At 39.7% G+C, this 17671-nt stretch overlaps 1 protein-coding gene across 1 annotated transcript in view; it reads left to right on the top strand.

Moving 5' to 3' along the window:
• The window catches only part of MYO6 (myosin VI), an 85929-nt gene that overhangs the window by 24515 nt on the left and 43743 nt on the right, over nt 1-17671 (top strand). Inside the window, 6 exon segments of the mRNA XM_086631976.1 lie at nt 2765-2798; nt 2801-2844; nt 5458-5505; nt 5507-5639; nt 7711-7855; nt 17267-17424. Coding sequence (XP_086488102.1) covers nt 2765-2798; nt 2801-2844; nt 5458-5505; nt 5507-5639; nt 7711-7855; nt 17267-17424 — 562 coding nt within the window.

Raw genomic sequence — 17671 nt, 5'->3', positions numbered from 1 at the left:
TCCCGCTCCATCCTCACTGACCTGCTGTCGATGCAGCTGTTTCTCTCAGATCTCAGTCCTCTCTGGGTGAACTCAGCCCAGTGGGCACCCCGGGAGTGGGGTGCCCCCGAGTTCCCCAGCTGGCTCTGCCGCCGCCATTCTCCGTGGGCGGCACCGACCCGACGCAGCTGCCCGGCCGGGAGCCAGGGAGCGGGGGCAGTGCCCTCCTCCCTTCTCTGCTCGCTCCTGGGCAAAGCACCTTTTCTGGTTCCTTTGTCCTGACTTAAATAGGGCAATTCGCAGAGGCGCCCTATTGGCTCAACCCCGAGGGGGATGGCAGTCTGATCTGGTGGCCAGAACCAAGCCTAACCCGGTTCCAAAACCGGGGAGGTCGCAGGGAGCAAAACCCCTCTCCTGCCACCAGAACCACCCCCCCCTCCACATCAAACCATGACATTTCCATTTGACAATAGGGATTCTTTGCAATTTCCTCCCCATACATTTGATCATCGTGGCACAGGTGCGCAGTTGCTCTGGGCTCATGAACCAGAAGAGCTGCACTGGCCGCACCTGCCTGACCTGTCATCTGGATTTCAGCAGCATGATGGAGGTCACCTCTCTGTTAGTTCATCCTTCCCTGCAGTTCCCCTGGGGAAGCGTGAATTTATTTGGCAGAGGACTATGAAAAGTTGCAGGTTTGTTGCACACACCCCCTCCGGTACACTCACACAAAAGTGTGCAGTCCTGGGTCCTCGTAGGTTCCCCTGCAGAAGTTGTCAGAAATTCAAAGGTATTAGGTAACCCTGTGCTGAACCCTTGTAGGTCTGGGTGGCTTGGACTGCACCACATCGCTTTGAAAGTAAGCTGCACAGTAATCTGTACCTGGAGTATAGTTGATAGAGATGAGAAGCTGAATTTTTTTTTGAGATCTGAATTTCCGAAAGAGAAATCAGATTGCCTTATGTTGGAGTCACTGATGTTATAATGGGGTGTTGTACTTCAGAGTTTAAAGGGGGAAAAAAAAAGTACAATGGTATTTAGATGTTATAGAATCATTGAATGGTTAGGGTTGGAAGGGACCTCAAAGATCATCTAGTTCCAACCCCCCCTGCTATGGGCAGGGACACCCTCCACTACACCCAGGTTGCCCAAAGCCTCATCCAACCTGGCCCTTGAACACTTCCAGGGATGGGGTGTCTACAACTTCTCTGGGCAACCTGTTCCGAGTGCCTCACCACCCTCAGAGTGAAAATTTATTCCTTATATCTAATCTAAATCTGCCCTCTTTCAGTTTAAATCCATTGCCCCTTGTAAAAGTCCCTCTCCAGCCTTTCCTGTAGGCCCCCCTTTAAGTACTGGAAGGCTGCGATAAGATCACCCCGGAGCCTTCTCTCTCCAGGCTGAACAGCCCCAACTCTCTCAGCCTGTCTCATAGCAGAGGTGACTTCAAGCTGTGTATCTATGTGCTTTAAAAATATCATTTCTCCTAGATTTAATATGTAAATTTACTTGAATTTTAACTTTCAAATGAAAGCCATTATCTTGTGATCAAACGTCTCCTACATAGGTGGTTATGAATACCATGCTGGTTCACGTTGGCAACCTGTCAGATAAGTTTCCACACTCTCTTCTCGAAAAGTATGACTTTTTTTACTTCCCATCTCCAGTTTCGGGGATCGTGTTACTAACACTGTATACAGGGACGTATTGTTGTGTTTCAAATATGATGTGCTTTGCATTCTTATTGACTGATAAAGAAACTTCTTAATATTTTGTTAAACACCAAGCTAGTAGTGTTTTTTGTCACTTTGTTTTTAATAGTAAATTTGTCACCCTAGTTTCTTCTTGCTGTTAGAAATGCTTTGAAGAATATTTTATTTTTAGGATTTTGTATATAAATATTAGTCAAAGTGTAGAATTATCTGTGTTCACCTAGTGGAAAACATCTTCTTTGTTCATGGGCTAGAGCAAAGAATCAGTTTCACTTCCTTTAGACAAAGGGCTCTGTGCAAGCTTTGGACAGAGTTCTTACTCAGCTGAACAAATCAGAAAGAAAAAGCTGGCGATCCCATTTGCTCTAAGTGTCGGTCATTACCTTGAATGCCTGAATCCCTTTACTATACAACATGAGATTGGTATCAGAAGCCAGATTCTGAGTTAGACTTCTCCTTGTTCCATGTTTGAACTTCTAATACTCCTGAAGGTTTTTAACATGCTTGCGTCTCTTACTACTTACAGAAATATTTCACTGGTGAGGAAAAAATGACCATAAAACTACACTGGACTTGGTACCACAAGTTCTTTGATCCTATCCTCTCACCTCGGATTATAATATATAGTCTATGTGTTGCTGAAAACATAAAGATTATTGTGATTTTTTTCTGATGTTCTGTACAGCTTGCTGGAGTAAAGTTTGGTATTACACATAGTCCAGAAAATTTATTTTGTTTCCTAATTTTATCTTTTCTGTAATCCTGGACTCCATTAAGAAGTTTAGTAGAGTCAAATGTTAAGAAAGGATTGTGTGACTTAACAAAATGAATATCCCATTGTGTCAAAAAGTATTTTAGTTGTCAAAATTGAGAAGCTTTCAATAGAAGTTTATTACTGTTGCACTTCAATAATTTTGTAGATGTAAATAAATTTTCAAGGAATGAATTCTGAATACCTAGCATGTTTTTGGTATCATATGATTAAATCAATCTATGTAGAGGAAGCCTTCAATAAAAGCATATGTTTTCCTTACTTCTGTCTTTAAGAATGCATTTGTTTTTTATGTTTACAGTATTTAAATCGAGGCTGTACCAGATACTTCGCTAACAAGAAACAGACAAGCAGATTTTGCAGAATCGCAAGAGTCCTGAGGTATGTTTGTGTCTTCAGTTAGTTTGTATTACTAACTAATGCAGATAAAGTTGAACAATGATGATTGCAGTTTTACAGTGTGGAATGAAATGTTCATTTTACACATCTTTCTAAGTCTAAATGGGTGTTGTCAAAGCTAGTATATTCAGAACTCTATTTTTTAACGTGCCTCTTAAAATCTCAAATGGAACAGTAATAAAATTGTTTCCTTTTCATTCTTACAATAATATAACACTTAATGTTGCAGCTTGTCTTCTGTGGAAAACAAAAATCAATCCAAGACATTTTTTTGTCGTTTCCTTTTACTGCTAGGAATAGGTGAGAAGAAATAGATTTTTCCGGAGCCATTTTACTGTCTGGATTTTTGAAATGATGCTCCAAACTGTTTTATAAAACATTAGTGCAGCTTCACTTCCAGGATGAGAATTATCCCCCTCCCCAGTACACTGCGTTCTTTATTGTGTTTTGTTGTCCCCTTGCTCTGAACTGTTACTTGCAGCAAAACGTGGCATTTCCTGAAAGAAAGTGTGAAATTTCACAAACATTTCTTTCCTCTTGCTCCATCTCAGTTTACGTTTTTAAAACTGGAATTATCTGAATTTAAGCATTTAAGCTTTTGAGTTTGTTTACATGAGGACGCTAAAGAATTTAATCCAAATTACTAGTGTATGTGAATTGGAAGTAGTTAAAACACCTCATTAAACTTCTACTCTGCTTTCTAATACAATTTTCATCTATTCATACCGAAAGTATTAATTTTTCATTTGTATAGCTGGTAAGTGTTTCAAATCTTAATCAAATCCCTGTTTGGGATTCAGTAGCAAGGCAAGCTGCATACAGGGTGTGAATAATACAAAGATGAGTTTACTCAGAAGCTTCTCTCCCCGAGTGACCATGTCATCTCTTTTACCTTGAGAACTTAGGCTTGAGCTTGTACGTAGCCTCCTGCTAGTTTGAAAGGCAATATAGATGCTTCCTTTGCTCAGGTCAACATTATGAAGTCTCCTCCTGGATTCCAGGTTATATGTTGTAACACTGAGCGCATAATGCAATTTTCTTTTGCTTGAATATAGGCTATTTTTTATATTCGGGGATGGTGGAGAGTCACGTACACAAGTGTTGAATTGAGAACTGATGTGAGGCAGAAAGCTGGTAGATATTTAATTCTTGTCAAGCGTAACAGGCTAAGAGATGATGGGCAGATTTACTTCAGTTTACCTGATTGCCTTAAATTAAGATTGTAGTGAAGTTGGTAATTTACGTAGGCATAAAGTTATCAATATTTACTTATTCTTATACTGGAAGATGAACTATGCAATCTTCTGTATGAGTGATTTACAGGTGAGTGTTCTGACATAAAATGTGTCTTCTAAAGGACTTAATTTCAAATTAAGTATTTGTCTAAACTAAAGCATACTGCAAGAATAATTCCGAAAAAACGTATTGAACATTAAATAGTAGAACATATGATGCCATAAAGCTGTATGTTACAGCCATGTCAATTTGAAGGCACAATAAATAATCAAATTTCAATTACATTAAAAATTGGTCTAGTCACTTAAACGGGAAATATATTGCATTGTTGAGGATTTTAAATCAGAAATTTATATTTGCTCTGTCATTTTACGAAAATACTAAGATTGTTATTTTAATAAAGTAGCTGGAATAGTCAATTAATACTTAAATATTTTTGTGTTTTCCTTATCAGGAAGATGAGGTGATCATTTTACATAATTAAGATGTAGTTTAATTTTATTGATGTGTCTAAATGTTGTGTGAAGTGAATTTTTCAGATGCATGTGGTGTTTTTGTTTTGATAAAATCATATTAGCTTATTTGACATTAACAAGGCTTCTATTTAAAGTTAATTATTCTTTTTAGTTGAAAACATTTTAAAGTAATTGTGAAACCTTAGATGGTCTGTGCATGTTCAGTTAGTCTCTTGATTGCATGCAGATGTGTTACTATCTACTACTTAAAACCATTAATACTTAAAATGGCTTTCGATGTATTTAAATCAGGAAAATCAGCAAAATCTTAAATTGTATTTTAATATGTAGCTGGTATTCTTTAACCTATAGAACACTGCAAACAACTTCACTGTTTTTTAATCACCAGCAAACATTAACAAGTATATTCTCAAAATAAGTTTTTTTGGGATAGGGGTAACTCTTCCAATTCATATTTGCCCTGTGCTCCTTTCTCATGGCCTGTCAAACTTCTGTCATCCTCTTACAAGGACCTCTGTCTTCTTTCAGCTGCTGGGGGCCAGAAGCACTCCTTGGTATATAGCTTCCGTAGCCAAACACTTCCTTTCCACTGCCCTCACTAGCCTGTATTCCCCTGTCCTTAGCTGTCACACTCTCCAACTTCTGCTTTCTGAAGATAGTTTGAAGTTTGCTTTGAAGTTTGAAGATCATGCTTCGAAGTACCACCAAATGAAAACAAATTTGGGGTTCTTGCAAAGCCTGTACTCTCTGAAGAGCTCTAATCTCTACTTAGTTTGCATGCTTTTTAATGCTTTTTGTTATTGTTTATTCTTGACTGGAAATAATCGCTTACATTTACTTTGAACCACTTTCTGAATTTTTGGTTTATCTTGTTGTTTTATAGTATCTCAAAGCGGGTTCCTTGAAGGATCCACTCTTAGATGATCACGGAGGATTTTAACAGAATGTGCACCGCAATGAAGAAGATTGGGCTGGATGATGCAGAAAAACTTGATCTTTTTAGAGTAGTGGCTGGTGTCCTTCACCTTGGAAATATTGATTTTGAGGAAGCCGGGAGCACTTCAGGTTAGATGAAACAAATTGTTTTCTGTAAAATACTGAAAATGTCTCTTGATTATAGATGATTCCTTTCCATGTGAATTACTGCTTTAGAAAGCTGCCTCGTGTTCAAGGGTAATTCAGTTTTAATTCGCACCATTTTGAAGTCACATTTACCTGTGTGTTTTAAAGTGGTACTTCCTTACGAGCTCTGTACGCAAATAGGCTCTCACTGAAATTGTTCAAGAAATTATTCAGTGTAAAGTTTGATATAAAGAAAAGAGACGTTTTTATATTTTAATAATAATTTTAAAAAGTCCAACTTCATGCTAATGTTGCGAAAACATCTTGAAATTAGCAACACCATTTGTAGGGAAAGGCATGATGTCCTTTGGCTTCCAAAAATACCATCGTGTTAGTATTTTGAGAGGTGAGGGGAGAAAAGTTAAAGAAAAAACTTAGGTAAATGTAAACTTCCTAATTTTAAGACACCAGTCACAAGATGAGTTGTTAGAAGTGTAGCTAGGACTTAGTAGCAGAATGCACAGGAAGGCTGAGGAAGAGGAATGAGTGTTTTGGGAACGGTTGCTCGTATCTTACTACTGAAATCAGCCTCTCTCAGTTGAGAACTGCTGTCCATATATTCCGGAAGGACCAAAGAAACTCCTGGTATGGATGTACTACAAATATAACTACAGTAGAAAAGATATGTGCGTAGATCTTTATCTGGAACGAGTCCAGAGGAGGGCCACGAGTATGATCAGAGGGCTGGACCACCTCTGCTATGAAGACAGGCTGAGAGAGTTGGGGCTGTTCAGCCTGGAGAAGAGAAGGCTCCGGGGTGATCTTATAGCAGCTTTCCAGTACCTAAAGGGGGCCTACAGGAAAGCTGGAGAGGGACTTTTTACAAGGGCATGTAGTGATAGGACAAGGGGCAATGGATTGAAACTGAAAGAGGGCAGATTTAGGTTAGATATAAGGAAGAAATTCTTTACATTGAGGGTGGTGAGGTACTGGAACAGGTTGCCCAGAGAAGTTGTGGATGCCCCATCCCTGGAAGTGTTCAAGGCCAGGTTGGATGAGGCTTTGGGCAACCTGGTGTAGAGGAGGGTGTCCCTGCCCATGGCAGGGGTTTGGAACTAGATGATCTTTGAGGTCCCTTCCAACCCTAACCATTCTATGATTCTATGATTGAGTTGCAAGATACAGTGAAATTGGTTCTTCTTAGTCCTACTTCAGAGATGTGTAGCTGTTGAGAAACTTGGTAAAGTTGTTAGGAACAAGGAACATTTTAAAAGGTGTTTTGAATGGTGAATTAAATGAGTACTAGCGTTATATGTTCACTAGCTCTGGCGGAGCTCTAGCGCCAAGGCCATGGTGCAGAGCAGGAGGAAGCACACCTCTCAGCTGTTTACCTGGGAAAACGTACATACCGTTATCTGAAACTGTCAGTGCTAGGAGCCTGCCCTGCCAGGCACTTCTACTGATCTGTGCATACGTAGCAAGGAAGCCTGGAGATTGACAGGAACTTGCAAATCCATAAGTTTTCAAGTCACTACAGTTAGTTACTAGGTATTAGCACTTCTACGTTTTGGGGCAGTTCTTTCACTTAAAAGCAAGTTAGCTTTTGGACAACCTACGTTTAGGACAGTGTTCTAGAAATACAGCATTTCATGCATAGTGTTAGAGTGTTGGGTTTTTTTTTGTTGTTTGGTTTGTTTGTTTTTGAGGACTGACTCTTCACATTTAATACACGAAGTAATTTCCAGAGTTGAGACTTTGATTCCTTCAAAGTTGATGTTGTTTCCAGTTGCCATGGCAAAATCATCACCAATTCAGTATTTTTTTTTTTTTTTTCCCTGAGAATTTTCCATAAAGACGCCAAACTCGCAGGGGTTTTAGATAACAATAGGAAGTAGAGTATGAAGCGTGGGGGGGTGTCAGGGTCCATAGGCGCTGGGGCAGAGCCGACGATGAACGGAAGCTCTCTGTGGCGGGGTATCCCGGCGCGGTGCCGCCCGTGGCGGGGTGTCTCGGTGCGGTAAACGGCCCGCGGCGGTGTGTCTCGGTGTGTAAAGGCTGTGGCGGTGTCTCGCAGGGGGCTGCACGCTGAGGCCGCGGAGCCAGCCGGCGCTGGAATGCTGCGCGGCGCTGCTGGGGCTGGACCAGGAGGACCTGCGCGGCAGCCTCACCACGCGCGTCATGCTCACCACGGCAGGGGGCGCCAAAGGCACGGTCATCAAGTGAGTCCCGCGCGCCGCTCCCGCCTCACGGCCCCCGCCTCCCGCGGGGCGGGACCGCGGGCTTCGGGGGGTGTGTTCGGGGCAGGGCGGGGGGGAGGGTGTCCTAACGCCGCGGAAACGGACTGCCCGGGGCTGCCCCGGCTGTGCTTGCGGAGGGAGGGGGTGGCGGCGGGCGCGGCCGGGGAGCCGCCGAAGCCGCCCGAGGGAGCTGCGGTGCGAAGTAACCCCGTTGCTCAGCCGCCGCCCCCCGCCCCTGCAGGGTCTTTGGGGTCTGCCTCCTGACACAGGCTTTGTCAGTTGTTTGTTTTTTGTTTTTTGTTTTTTTTTTTTAAATTCCCTTTTCCCCGTCTTACCCGCGGGGAAAAGGGAAAAAACGGCCTCAGACCTCCTGCTGGAGCGTTTGCAAGCGTGAGCCGTGTTGCAGTCGGCGGAAGGGCAGCTATTTAAATTGCTCACTTAATTACTTACGAAAATACAAAAAACCACGCTACTGCAAAATCCGAGAGTGCAGAAGACTACCTTCGGTTTTGTCTCTTCAAAACAGAAACAATGTGCTATGCTTTTCCGTCGTGCAAGTGTTATCTTGAGATGACAAATTTTTAACAAGACTTTGATTTTTTTATATATATATTTTTATTTTTTTTAAATATATTTATTTTTTTTTTAAACCAGTTGATCCAAACACACGTTTTTAGATGCTCAGGTTTGCTTGTTTCTTTGTTAGGTCGTGGGAGTTTTTTTATTTTTATTTGGAAGAGTGGCAGTTGTACAATATCTGACTAAAATGGCCCTTTTTTCAGGGAAAGAAAAGCTTTGAATAAATCACTATCATATTTTATAAAACCTCTCACGTGCCAGTGAGTACGCTGTGTGACTAAAGAAAGTGTAGCAGTTAAATCCGTTACCTACACAAAACGTGAGATATGCCAATAGATTTAACAGATACACTGTATCAAAGAATGTTAATGCTGTGCCTAAAGTATTTCAGAAGATACTCGGATGCATCTTTCTTGTCATGGGGGCTTCACCCATGACTGCTGCCCTGTGGTACTAGGTGTGGGATGCTCTAATTAAAGGACACTATATCCACCCCTCTCAGTGTCTGGGTGATCAGTGTCCCTGTGTTTGCCACGTATGATTCTTTTGAACTCAAGTTTCAACTTTAAAAACACTGCTGCAAACGGTAATCCAGAAATGCATGGATTCTTGCTGTTGCTGGTAAACAAACATGTAATTTTGACTGTGAAATTGTTTCATAGGAACATAGAAAAAGTGGAACGAGATAAATTTAAGAGAAAGGCTCTTTTTTTTTTTTTCCCTGTAGCTATTAAGAATGCATCACTATTCAAATAAATAGTGATCTTAAAAAAAAAAAAAAAGTGATTATCCCTCTCATTTTGGCAAGAAGCTATTATCAAGGCATGTTCCTAGTCATGGAAGTAGGATGACGATTTTTTTCTGTACCCACATGGAGAAAGGATAATGGTGAAGAACATGTTTAAACGTGGTACTGATGATAACATTTCAATACTGTGGAAGATATGAGTCTTGTGAAACTGAGTTTATGAAAATGATTCACTACAGTTGCCTTTTGTTTATGAAGGACCTCTAGCTTCCACCACAAATTTTCCTCTGTTGAGATAGATCCTTCTTGCATGCAAGCTGTCAGGGATGCTAGCTAAGCTGCATGCAACTGAATTGTGTGTTATAACCTTTGATTTCCTATGCTGTGTGTTTTCTGGATTTAAAGAAAACATTACATTGAAAACTGAACTTGGGCAAAATAGTTTTGAGCACATTGAAAGTAATTCTCCATGTTTATCTGAATGCATTAATCTTTTAATTAAGAAACTAATTAACATTCCCTTCACTCATTGGAAGAATGCACAAATGCTTCTTATTGACTTATGGAAACAATCAGATTGTTTTAGTGAATCAGAAATACAACTTTATGCACATTACAGCAGAAGTTTAACATATGAAACCATAATTAACTATCTGTATAAATGTGAGTTGTATGAGTTCCTTGCATATTTTACGTCTTTTGAAATGTATTACTATTATTTTTGTACGTATTATAGTATGAAGTATTTGTTAACGTTTCATATACTTGTGGACCGAAACAGAGTAACAACTAATTGGTTTAACCTTGGTATGTCACTGTGGCCAGTGAAGGTGACAGACGTTGGTTAATGCATGCTTAGGTTATGTCAGACTTATGAGGTGAAAAGTTGATCTTTGAGTACTTGAGAGCATTGGCTTTTTTAGTCCTCGAGGGATGTAATGGATTTGAGTAAGGAAGGGTTCCAGTGGTCAAGAGCTCATTCTGTGCAAGAGGAGTAATGTTGATCGCTACCTAATTCTAACCAATAACGATAAATTAAAAAGAGAATAGCTGTAGTCAGTGTGCACTTCCTGATCTCCAGGGTGAAACTAATCTTCCTGGCCAAAATTTGAGCATAATAAACCATCAGTGACAGCCTGTGCTATTTGAACATCATGGGTTTTTAGGGGAATGCAGAGGCTCTTCTGAATTAACTCATATTCTGGAGTCTTAAGTTATTATTAAGTTATTATTATTATTACCATATTGGTGACTTTTGAGGTGTATTTTTAGACAGAGCAGACAGATAGACTTCTTGGTGATCTGCTTATTTCTGTACTTTGAAGGAAGGGATGTCCAAGAGTTAGGATTTCATAGTGACAGTGTCAAACGTTAAGTAATGATTGGGAGAATTTGTTCTACCTTCAGTTAAAAGCTCAAGATCTAGATCTCTTCATAATTTATTCAATGGTGCATTTCTGGAAAGTGGTTCTAAATTCCTTCTCTCCTCGCCAGTTATTAGAAACTGGGGACTCTTAGTCACTATCATCTTGCTGCCTTATTAGCTGATATGGAAAGTTACTCTTTATATAAAAACGTTTACACATAGGAAGATGTGAGTCTTGCAGGACAAAGTGCCTCCATTAGCCAATATTTTCCAAGTTTTACTATTTGCTCTCTCCAGACCATGTCTAAATTGACACCAAAATCTTTGGTATGTTCATCCAGGAGAACCTTTACCCGTATTACGGTTAACATTACAGTAGAAATTATATGTTATACAGTACAGATGGTACTCATATTAACACACAGAGGTATGAGAATTGCAGGTTTTGGAAGTTAGTAATATATTTTACTTAACTCCGTTGTGGTCCGCTATAACTGCTGATCTTTGTCTGTTGACTCGCTGCTTACCTGGTCATTCTCCATCTTGCATTTGTATTTTTGAATTCTCCTAAGTACACCACCACATACTTTCCTTTACCAAATCTGTCTTGTGAATTTTTAGATCATATCTTCAATTTGTGCAAATAATATTGTATGCTAATCTTGTTACCAAGATTTTTTTACTTTCTTAGTTCAGTATTATCAGACTGTTTTTTGAAAATACCCTTACTTTCACATTCCTTTTAAGTGAAAGTGTTAAGCAGAAGCGGTTTGAACAAGTTGCATCCATATCAGATTCAGATGGCACCCCACTGGAAACGCTCTCAGTGAACTATTGACTCAGCCTCTGAGAACAGATTAGTTTTGGCTGTTGTACACATAACATATAGATAGTTTCCTTTTGAGAGTGTTTGGTGGGACTTACCAGCCACTGAAGCAACAGTGCATCATTAACACACTGCTTCCCTTTCACCACATCTTAAGTGACCCTGGCAAGGAAGGTTTCTTAAGGACAAGTGCAATTATTGCTACAACTTCAAGTGCACTTTGGACTGTAAATATTTTCTGTTCAGAGTATTTCTCCTGATAAGCCTGGGGCATTGTTAGCAGTGTAGTTTTTTAAAAGTCTGCAAACGCAAGGAGCTGTGTTTTTGTGCCAGCAGGTCTTATTTTTCCCCAATGTTTTGTTTTGTGGATGACAAAAATTAATCCAGAGGACTCCTTCCACCATCTCAGAGGATTAATGCGTTAAGCCTCTTCTTCTAGCCTTTTCTAAACTTGTGCAGTTAAAAGCAAACGTACACTGATAAATACACTAATATGTTCTTCTCATGTGGCTTACTGCCTGTACAAGGAGAGTGGATTGGACTGTTTTAGATACTCATTAAATAGCCACCAGGCTTTTCTATGGTAGTGTAGTTTAGAAACGATTTGGTTGCTATCAATATTAGATTTTTGACAAGTAAAGTTGTTTTATTTTGTTGCAGCAACCCAAAGAACTACTCATTTCTCTCTCTCTTTCTTAGAGACCTTTTGTGCACAAATAGATCATGTGAGTCCTAATAGGTCACAGTGAATAAATAGCTCAGCTGAAATCACTGTGCCCAGAGTATAACAAACGCTTTGTTCCGCTGGGCTCGATGGAGCCAACGAGGAACAGTAGGAGGGTGATGCTAAATGCTATCTCTGTGAATTTCATTAAATACTAATGTGCAGTGGACTGCCAGGGAGACTTGACAGCTGCACTATGTTTATCTGTCCTTGTTAGTCTCCCCAAAAGACCATAATGATCACCTTGTTGGCTGATGGTTTTGCCATCCCTGTAAAGTGTGTCTACAGTGAGAGCTAATGTGTTAGTGTTCAAAATCCGGTGCACCTCTGTAAGGCGCACTGTGCTGCTCTCTTGTTCCATTTCTTCTTTCCAAGGAGACTTTCAAAGAGGACTCAGTCATCACAAAGTAAATTATTTTACAGTGTGAAAGATTTAACTTACCTCATTCCAGGTCCTCCAGCTTCTTTTGGAGTACATTTTCTACCAAAATGCTTTTTTTTGTTGGTGGGGTTTTTTTTGGTGTTGGTACTGAAGCCTCTGTTAGAAAAACATTGTATTTTTTAAAAAAATATTTTTTCTGCAATTTTTGGAACTTCAGCTTTTCTCAAATTACGAATGTGCTGCTTATATACTTTAATTACGTAGGCCTTTCACTAGGTAGGGTTGTTTCATCCTGGCCATTTTATTTGTGAAGCGGTATGCATATTGGATGACAGTAGCTGATAGGTATTGCTTCACCTGCTCTCTCTCCCTTAGTTGTGGTCAACCATGGGCAAAGTATACCTATTTTAATTGCAGATTATTTGGTCTGGAAAATGTTTGGGGACTGCATGGAGTTGTCCACAGGGTAAATCCAGCCCGTGAGAATGCTTTCCCCTAGACGTCAGACTCTGCGATCACCAGAAACCTTGCTGAAGAAATTACTATAAAGACCAAACAAGGATTTTTGTTGCAGCCTTACCAAATAGCTTAGAAATTGCAAATATTTCTTCCCTGCTCCTTACAAGTAGCTGATGGATGGAGGAGAAAGGGAGAAGGTGAAATGGAAGAAGGAAAATATATCTTTTCCTGTTCAGACAAGAAACAGGAGGAGGAAAGAGATTCCTTTGTCGGTGTGCAGAGCAGAGGAAAGGAGGAGCTGAGGGAAAACAAGTTCACGAGAAGGAAGTTACTCATTCTGAATGTCAGTTCTGTATTAGGGCTTTTCTGTATCTACTGGCTCAGTGCAATTTCAGCATTAGCTTGTGGTTCTGTGCTTTCAGCTGTGCAAAATGCATTGCAGTGTAGCATTTTTATTTTTTTCCATGTGCTTCTGCTGCATACTATGGAATTTAAAATAACAGTAGGGCTTTGTGCAGTCTCTGAAATGCTATATTCCACTCTGGAATGGCAGAATTTCTTATTTTTGAAGAAGAGAGCCATTTTATAAATACATGCTCTAGAAGTATGACTGTTTTGCCATGTTTAAAAAATAAATGGAAAGGATAAATGATTGTAGTGTATTGTATTATGTAATAGGCCTGCAGTTGACATGTGGGAATTAGTATTCTGATCTCTTAAACGTATCAGAATGGAATGTACAGGTACCTTCCTTCTATTTATAAGAGAAGATTTCTGTCAGTACTCGTTACCTTAAGATAAGTCAGGAGATACTTAGTGCAAGACAAGATTGTGCGTTAAAGCTAATTACTATCTAATGTAATGTAGCTGCAGGTGTCCTTAGTGAACGAAGTCTCTGGTTCCCTGACTTACCAGTCACAATAGAAAGCGATCTCCATCAGTCTCACATTTCTGCACCAGAAGTATCGTTCTTGAAAAAATACAGAAATAACAAATTTGCGTTAGCGTAGTGCTCGTGAATCCTGGGAAGTCAAGGAAATATTGTGATATGGGTAAGCTGTGTAGTGTTAAGTTTTCCTTTTCTGACCTGCCAGTTCTTGTACTCCTGTGTACAGAAAACTACCTGGAGAGGGCAACAGAGCCGTTCTGCAGCGGTGACACCTTCAGCCTTGTACATAGGGCATACATTAACGGTTCAAACAAGGCGTATTTTTTTAAATGTTGATTTGCTGCATGCTTGAGCAGTTCCATAACTGGTTTTCCACTACCTTAGCTAGACAGTCTACCCTTTGATTATTATTCATTTTTATTGTAGCACTGGTGGTCCAAGGATATGAGAGGCAAGGTATACGGGGAGAAGAAATATAGGGTGGTATATGGGGAGAAGTGATTTATTAAGGCAACTGATTGAGGTATTTAGGAAAAGTGTAAGAGCTTTTGGCATACAGCCATCACCCTGTATTCTTCATGACAAAGAGGCTTGGTGTGATGAAAATCTTGACATTATTTCTCCCTGTTCCTCCCTGCAAATTTTATCAGTTTGGTTAGCAAAGACTCTCTCCCTGAAAATCTCTTCTTTTGATTTACTTCAACATTAGATATATCTGTGTGTCATGATAGTGTTGTGCAAAGCCTTTGTGCACCCATTGTTGTTCTAAATTGTAGGCCTTCTTTCCATGCATGAAATTTTTATACTGTCTGGTCAAGAGGCTATCAATATTTCAATTTAATTTTTTTTCACTTTTTTTTTTTATTTACACATAAAAATCTTTTGGAGTTTAGATCTTTGACAGTCTGATTTTGTTCGGGTCTGATTCTTTTCAGATTAGTGGGAATCTTGGTTTTGAATTCTTTGGTAACATGATTAAGATCTAAGTGCAATTTGCACTCATACCATAAAGCTGAACGTTCATTTTTTGTACTTCTCTCACATTGTTTCTTAAAATGCTTCCCTACGGCTTTATCCTTGTATGAATTGTCTTATTCTGGAGACTTCTACAGGTGCTTCCTCAGCTGTGTACAGTGTAACTGATTTAGTTTTGGTTCTCTTATGTTTTAATTTGAAACCTATTTAAAAAAAAAAAAAAAAGTCTTGTAGAATGTATTTATCCAGGAAATGAGGTGGTTAAATGTTCTTTGAAATACGTGCGTTCTAAGCATGTGTCGTGGTTTAACTCAGCTGGTAACTAAACACCACGCAGCCACTTGCTCACCCTCCCCGACCCCTGGGGCATGAAAAAAAGAATGGAAGGGGAAAAGGGAAGTAGACCCATGGGTTAAGATAAGAACAATTTAATAATTGGAATAAAATAAAATTAAAATAATAAAATTATAATAATATATACAAATGAGTGATGCACAGTGCAGTTGCACACCACCCACTGACCAATGTCCAGCCTGGACCCGGCTGGGGATCCTGAAGAGGAGAGACTCTGAAACCACAATCCCTGAAGAGAGCTTCCTGGACAACCGCATGATATATGTCTACATTTAGCCTGTATCTGCAGCTAAACAATAGCCAGCTGTTCTATTGCCCAGTGACCCCTCCCCGCTGAAGAAGGGGAATCAGGAAAAGGAAAGAAGACCCATGTGTTGAGATAAGGACTATTCAATAATTGAAATAAAATAAAATAAAAATGAGAATAATAATTTATAACAGTAATGATATAGACAGACAAGCGATGCATGGTGCAGCTCCTCACCACCTCTTGGCCAGTGTCCAGCCCATTCCCGGCCAGCAATGCCAGAGCAGGAATGTCCCGAAACCACAATCCTGGAAGAGAGAGAGAGAGAGCGAGAGAGAGAGAGCAGGCCTTAGGCGCAGAATGACAAGTGAGACCCTTCAGAGACAGCAGCCATTGACGGAGAGAGAGAGACAAGGCAAAGAGAACACATCTCCAATAAACTCCAGTTTGTAGTATGCATGATGTTACATGGTATGGAATAGCCATTGCCAAGTTAGATATCCCTAATCCCTGGCCATGCTTTCCTTAGGTTCTTGGAGGTCTGGGTCATTAGCAAAACACAAGCTGGAAAGTGCTACAGATACCTGCAAACCACAGCTGGCTACAAACTAAAACAAGTGTCTTATCAACTCCATTCCTACTGAATCGGGTGCTACAGTCTTTTGAAAAACGCAGCTTACTTTAGAAATGTAGCTTCTCTGAATAGAAAATTGATTGTATGATTCTATCCTAGGGAAACCAGGATAATATGGAATATTCCATTGACCAATTTGGGCTTCAATCAGACGCCTAAACTCAAATCCTAAGCTAGGAGTTGTGGGTCCATTGCTCTGGCTATGCTCCCTCCTAGCTTCTTGTGCATGTGCACACTAGCAAACAAGACGCTGAGAAAGCCCGTGATGTCTTAGCAACAGCTATAAACATCAGTATGTTGTCAACATTCTTCTCATAACAAATCCCATACTAAATCCAAAGCACAATGCTATCCTTGCTACTAAGAAGAAAACTAACTCTATCCCACCTGAGAGCAGGACAGCGTGTCACACTGTCATACTGACTTTATGAAATTCTGTGTATAGCTTAGTATGTAGTTATATTTGCCTGATATTCCCACAGTTTTGTCATGCATTTCATAGGCTTTGAAGTTGTGACTTGTGGGGGGTTTTTGGGCATTTGGTTTTGTTTTGTTTTTTTAACTGTTAAACTGGGATATCGACTTGTAATAAATAGTCACAATGCAGAATAACGATTTATGAATAAGGGTGGAGAATAAATTCTCATCTCTTAAAAGGCCTCTCCTTCCAATGTTTAAATACGATCCTTATTTCAGGATTGCATCTAACATTCACTGTGAGAACGCACTCCCTTATCTATGTTTTTTTACTTCTGTTACTGTTTAAGTTAGAGCCTTGTAGCCTCAGTTATAACCCTTATGAAAGCATAGGGGCAAAAATATCAGAGCAAAACTGAACTATAGGTTTTATTGTAATTAGGCAACTCATAAATAAATATTTGAAATATTTTTGGCAGATGGGAATGTGTATATTTTAGATAGCTTTCTCTGGCAATTGTCAGAATAGTTTCTAATGATCTAATAAGTAAGTATGGAAACATCTGCATCTCTCTTCTACTGAGGACAATGAAACATTATTCTTTCTTTTTACAGGTAGGATAGTTAGTCTAACTTGGCAAGGTTGTTTCCTGTCTGAGCCGAGAGCTCAGTTTTTTTGTGCCTTAATTTACAATTATTGGAAAGGCTCTCTCTAAGTTTAGGGTCTAATCTCAGTATTTTCAGAGTAAAGGAATTCTGAAAAATAAGATCTGTATTTATTTTTGGTTTATAGGGTACCCTTGAAAGTGGAACAAGCAAACAATGCTCGTGATGCCTTAGCTAAAACGGTGTATAGTCATCTATTTGACCATGTAGTGAACAGGGTAAACCAGTGTTTTCCGTTTGAGACTTCTTCTTTCTTCATTGGAGTTCTAGATATAGCTGGTTTTGGTAAGTATACTTTAAAAAATAATTAATTTTCTAGTTGTCTATTACTGCCAACAAAGATTGAATGATAAATTCTGTAATGGAGAGTAGGAGGGTTTTCTTTTTGGTGGTGGTGGGTGGGATGGGTTACAAGGGCTTAAGAAAATGTCGAGAGACTGGACAAAGCCTCGTTTTTCTGAGATACAGGAATGTAGAGGAGGTCTAGAGCTTCTCCTGATGACCTAGTAACACTAACAAGCATTAGTGTGAA

The sequence above is a fragment of the Tauraco erythrolophus genome, chromosome 2, assembly GCF_009769465.1.
Source record: "Tauraco erythrolophus isolate bTauEry1 chromosome 2, bTauEry1.pri, whole genome shotgun sequence".
NCBI classification, from domain to species: Eukaryota; Metazoa; Chordata; class Aves; order Musophagiformes; family Musophagidae; genus Tauraco; species Tauraco erythrolophus.
The sequence above is the reverse complement of the archived record's forward strand: the minus strand, read 5'-3'. Positions and strand labels throughout refer to the sequence as shown.